This window comes from Alosa alosa, chromosome 16, assembly GCF_017589495.1.
Source record: "Alosa alosa isolate M-15738 ecotype Scorff River chromosome 16, AALO_Geno_1.1, whole genome shotgun sequence".
Lineage (NCBI taxonomy): Eukaryota > Metazoa > Chordata > Actinopteri > Clupeiformes > Clupeidae > Alosa > Alosa alosa.
In genome coordinates, this window is record NC_063204.1 from 27,642,872 (window position 1) to 27,647,871 (window position 5,000).

Here is a 5,000-nt window from a genome sequence, read left to right on the forward strand (position 1 = left end):
TCTTGTCCACAGAAATCAAAGGCAGTCGGCGGGAGTTCAGGAGTTACGAGAAACCCTGGCAGATCCATCCCAAGAAACCCAAGAAGTCCAAGAGTGACCTGAACATGTCCAACATCTCCCCTCCCTCACCAGAGTCCAAATCATGTGAGTATGCCACAGGCCACAGGCCACAGGCCATGTCCAACATCTCCCCTCCCTCACCAGAGTCCAAATCATGTGAGTATGCCACAGGCCACAGGCCATTTCCTCACCAGAGTCCAAATCATGTGAGTATGCCACAGGCCACAGGCCATGTCCTCACCAGAGTCCAAATCATGTGAGTATGCCACAGGCCACAGGCCACAGGCCATGTCCAACATCTCCCCTCCCTCACCAGAGTCCAAATCATGAGTCCAAACAGGCCATTTCCTCACCAGAGTCCAAATCATGTGAGTATGCCACAGGCCACAGGCCATGTCCTCACCAGAGTCCAAATCATGTGAGTATGCCACAGGCCACAGGCCACAGGCCATGTCCAACATCTCCCCTCCCTCACCAGAGTCCAAATCATGTGAGTATGCCACAGGCCATGTCCTCACCAGAGTCCAAATCATGTGAGTATGCCACAGGCCACAGGCCATGTCCAACATGTGTCCACTGTCACTTCAGCTGTAACACCTCAGCTGTTAGGGCCAGGCATTGGTCATGGTCTTAGGTCGTAATCACTGACTGGGCTTAATGACAAGCTCATGGGGGTCAATGACCAGAGAGCATGTGTAGCATTAAACAGTGTAGCAATGTTGTACAGGTGCTGACAGGGTCATGGGCTCGATGACCAGGGAGCATGTGTGTACTAATGAAATTGTGTTTCTGTCCAATACTGTCCAGTCGCTGTGGATGAAACTGTCTGTTGAAAATAATGTAAAGAAAACGGAGCTGTCATCCTCAGTGCCATCATCATTAGACAAGCTACAGCAGAAATGAGCCCCAGATGACGACGAGTGTGTGTGTGTGTGTGTGTGTGTGTGTGTGTGTGTGTGTGTGTGTGTATGGGGGATTTATTGTCCACTTTGGGCCGTCTCGGGACCAGGGGAGGGAATTAAATAATTTAGTATCACACTCTGTCACTGCCAGTGGTTCTATTTCAGGCCTGGCGATAGCATCAGCCCATTTCCACAGCGGATAGCACTGAAAGAGACGATGTCATTTTCATCTCTCTCTGTCTCTCCCGCTCGTTCGTACCAATATTTAGTGGATATGTTCGGCTTTATTTCTCAGTTACCCGCCGAGATGTACACAAGTGTCACTTGCACAGCTGGAAATACATTTGCATTTCTGGTTTGTGTTAGGCTGTGGTGAACCCCTTTGACATTGTTTGCTTGCCAATGCATGTCAGTTAACACACTCTTTGAGATCGACAATAATACATTACAGCAGCTTATGAATTACACAAAGTTATGGGATGTATTGATCTATTGCTATGTTGTAACAGAGTGTGAAGTGTGTTTTGTGTTTGTCTGACAGCTGGTTCTCAGATCTCGGCGAATCCCCCTTCACACACACAGCCTAGCCCAGTGATCTAAATCAATCTGCCCGCATGATGCAGCCCAGATGACCACATTAGTATTCTCGCTAAGCGCGTTTAGCCCAGGGGCTAACGGGGAGTTAAGCGCAAAAGAGCCAGGGCTTTACCTGGGCCTTTCCCCTCTCTTTATCCCACGCTATGCAACGCAACGCAACACAAGCCATGCAGACTCTATTGTGCTGTCCACCTAAAATGAGGATACATCTGACCGCTACACTCTCTGCGCCCCTCCTCTGCCACCAGGCTGCTTTGCCAATGCAGAGAAGAGCTTCAGCAGTGAGAACGCGTGGCTCGCATATGAATTCTCCTCATGTTATCACATTTGGCAAGTGTATTGCCTCTCCGTGCAGGGCCATAGTTGAAAATGATGGGAATTTAAACAGATCGACAAATCCCAATCTCAATAGATTGAACCTCCAGAATAGATTGAGCCTCCTGGATGTTTTGCTGTTGCAGCCTTTGCTATGGTCCCTGTGTGCATCATGGCTGAAATCAGACAACCTCATACATCGGTGTAGCCGCACCTTAAAAGCATCCTTTTCCTGCTACAACTTTCAAACACATTTACTTACAGTTTATCTGTGACAGATACATTTTTAGAGTAGTCAAGCTTCTAGGGCTCAGACGTGAATGCAACCAGCCAACGCACTGCTGGAACTGGAGAGGGAGAGGTGACAGAAGCAGGCATGGCTGGTGGGTTGGTTTGTCACCCTTCTGACACACACCCATCATATTACACCTGTCAGAGTGTCAGAAACCTGGCTCGTGGTCAGGATATGAGAGATGGAGAGAGAGAGGAGAGAGGGAGAGAGTGTGAGAGGAAGAAAAAAGAGAGAGAAAAAGAGCGGGGGGGGGGGGGTTGGAGACTAGCAGCATCTGTGTAGCAGTTCACTCATGTCAGTTGCACGTAAAGCAGTGTTGACGCCTGTCAGTTCGGCTGTCAGGCTCATAAATGAAATCAGTCAGGTGTCAGGTCGGAAACTCACTATTTACTCTCTCTCTCTCTATCTCTCTCTCTCCCCTCTCTCTCTCTCTCTCTCTCTCTCTCTATTCCTCTCACTGTCTGTCTCTCTGGGTCATCTGGGTGGGCTTCTTATTCAAACATCCAGCCCCATAGCAGCAAACAGGGGTTTTTACCCAAAGTAACTGAACGAATAAAACTTTCACCAAACTGACTTTACAACAAAAAGCCTGTCATTTTAGCATGCTCCTTTGTCTATGCTGCACACAATTCAGCCCATCTTGACATTTGCAGGGTCCCCGCCAGGACGACATTGCAGGCAGCCGTCTGCATATCAACTACACCTCCCTTTTAAAATGTACCCACCACCACCACCACCACCACCACCTTCAGCAGAGCAGGAGTGAAATATATATGAGAGATGATCATTATATTCAGAGGCACAGGGACATGGCCACTGAGTCTGTCTCTGCTCTGCTGTAAAACTGGATCCTTTCTGTTTCAATATTATTTCACATTCCAGCCAGAGAGGGTTAAAGCGGATCCAGCGCTATGCTTTGGCAACACTGTAGATTACTGTAGAACGGCCATGCCAATAAAGCTATTTGGATTTGATTTTGAGGGGTGGTTTAAGCATTAGCGGGTGCAGGTGGACGGTTGGAGTGGCTTAGTTGAGGGCTCTGGAGCTGACCCATTTAGAAGAGTTAATTACTCTGAGTATTGCGGACTTACCGCAGCTGAGGTGAATGTCAGTGTGAATGAGATAATAGATGAGCGGGAAGTGGTTTTTGTGTGCTGTGGGATGTGTGTGTGTGTGTGTGTGTGTGTGTGTGTGTGTGTGTGTGTGTGTGTGTGTGTGTGTGTGTGTGTGTGGGGGATGTGTGTATGTGTGTGAGAGAGGGAGAGAGAGAGAGAAATGCTGAAAGATGCTTAGCTTTCTTCAGTAGTGTGTAGTTAAAGATTACAGACATATTTACCGAGGGGTTTCACGGAGCCTTGTTCAAACAAAACAACTGCTTTCACACAGTGCTCAATGACATCTTGCCTGGTTGTGAAATAGAAGACTTCTAGATTTTATTTCAAAATGGGCATGACGAGGGAACGATAATGAAGAGCAACACTAATGATTTCAATTCAAGTTCTTGTCTGTGTGTGTGTTTCCACTCTCATGGCAAGTGGATACTTCTAGAGAATAAATAAATGCAAGTAAATGAGGTATTTGGCCTCTTGTGTGTTCTGTGTGTGTTTCCAGTGCCGCGCTCCATAGAGCGCCCCCCGTGGGACTGGAGGAGTAAAAGAGGAGAGGAGAGTCATGATTTTGATGAGCTCAACCACATCCTACAGGAGAGCAAGAAGCTGGGGAAGGCCCTGGAAAACCTGTCCCGCAGTGAGTCACCGGAACTCTCTATGGCTGAGTAGTGTCGGTGTCGGTGTGTGTGTGTGTGTGTGTGTGTGTGAGAGAGAGAGAGAGAGATAGAGAGATGTAAAGAGAGAGAGAATCATGTTCTTGACTAGTTTCAGTATGTGTACACACACAATACACACTGAGCATTACAGTGAAAGATTATTGCGATGATGAACCTGCAGCAGTTTAAATCACAGTTTGTTCTTTTGGTTTTAGGTATCGCTGAGTCCGACGATCAGGTAATATTACTCTCTATATATTTCATAATTCATAGCACAGCCAAGTGTATCTCTAAATGGTTTAAAATGTATTTTATACAGCTGTCTAAAGTATTTTGGCAGTAGGCGGTATCCATCCATCGCATTTGTATATAAAACAGCCTCGTTTATAGGTTAATAATAGCGCCCATTTAAAATGCAGGCTGAAGGTAGTGTGTAGAGTTTGTTTGAGGGTGGCAGTGTGAGGAGGGTGTTTGATGAAATGAGATCAGTGCTGTTTGGCCTGTAATACTTCACAGTTCTCTCATCTGCCTTCATCTGCTTGGCTCCCAGCCCAGAGGCACCACAACCCCCGGGCCCATCGCCTTGCCTCAACTGTGTGGAGGGAAGAGGCTGGGTATTAAAACCCTTTGCTTTAATATAAATGAAATGTCTTTGGGCTCTCCTCTTCCCTGCATGCGGGGGAATAGAGCCGGAGATTTTCACAGGAGGAGGAGGAGGAGGATGGAGAGGAGAGCGAGGGAGGAGCAAAATGTGTAAATGGGGAAACATCATAATGGAGACTACAATACAATATCCCCAGATAGGAGCCACCTGGGCCATAATATATACGCCAGATAGCCAGCCCGTGGGCCAGAGCAGATCAGGAGGCACGTGATGTTTGGTTAGGATGGGGGCGTGGGAGGACATATTGCTGAGGTGTACCATGCAGTGTGGCTCCTCAGTGGCCATCTTCTAGCAGTTTTACTGAGCTTTATTTATGACTTTCCTAACTAAATGTGCATGTACAGTGGGCTGTGTTGAAATGCTGTGCCATATGCTCAATACATTTGTCCAATGTCCTTGGGTCTG

General features: G+C 47.4%; 1 protein-coding gene across 1 annotated transcript in view; it reads left to right on the top strand.

Moving 5' to 3' along the window:
- Positions 1 to 5,000, top strand: part of c16h8orf34 (chromosome 16 C8orf34 homolog) — an 85,354-nt gene that overhangs the window by 18,365 nt on the left and 61,989 nt on the right. Inside the window, exons 3-5 of the mRNA XM_048265889.1 lie at positions 13 to 144; positions 3,778 to 3,912; positions 4,147 to 4,169. Coding sequence (XP_048121846.1) covers positions 13 to 144; positions 3,778 to 3,912; positions 4,147 to 4,169 — 290 coding nt within the window. The remainder of the gene's footprint in view (positions 1 to 12; positions 145 to 3,777; positions 3,913 to 4,146; positions 4,170 to 5,000) is intronic.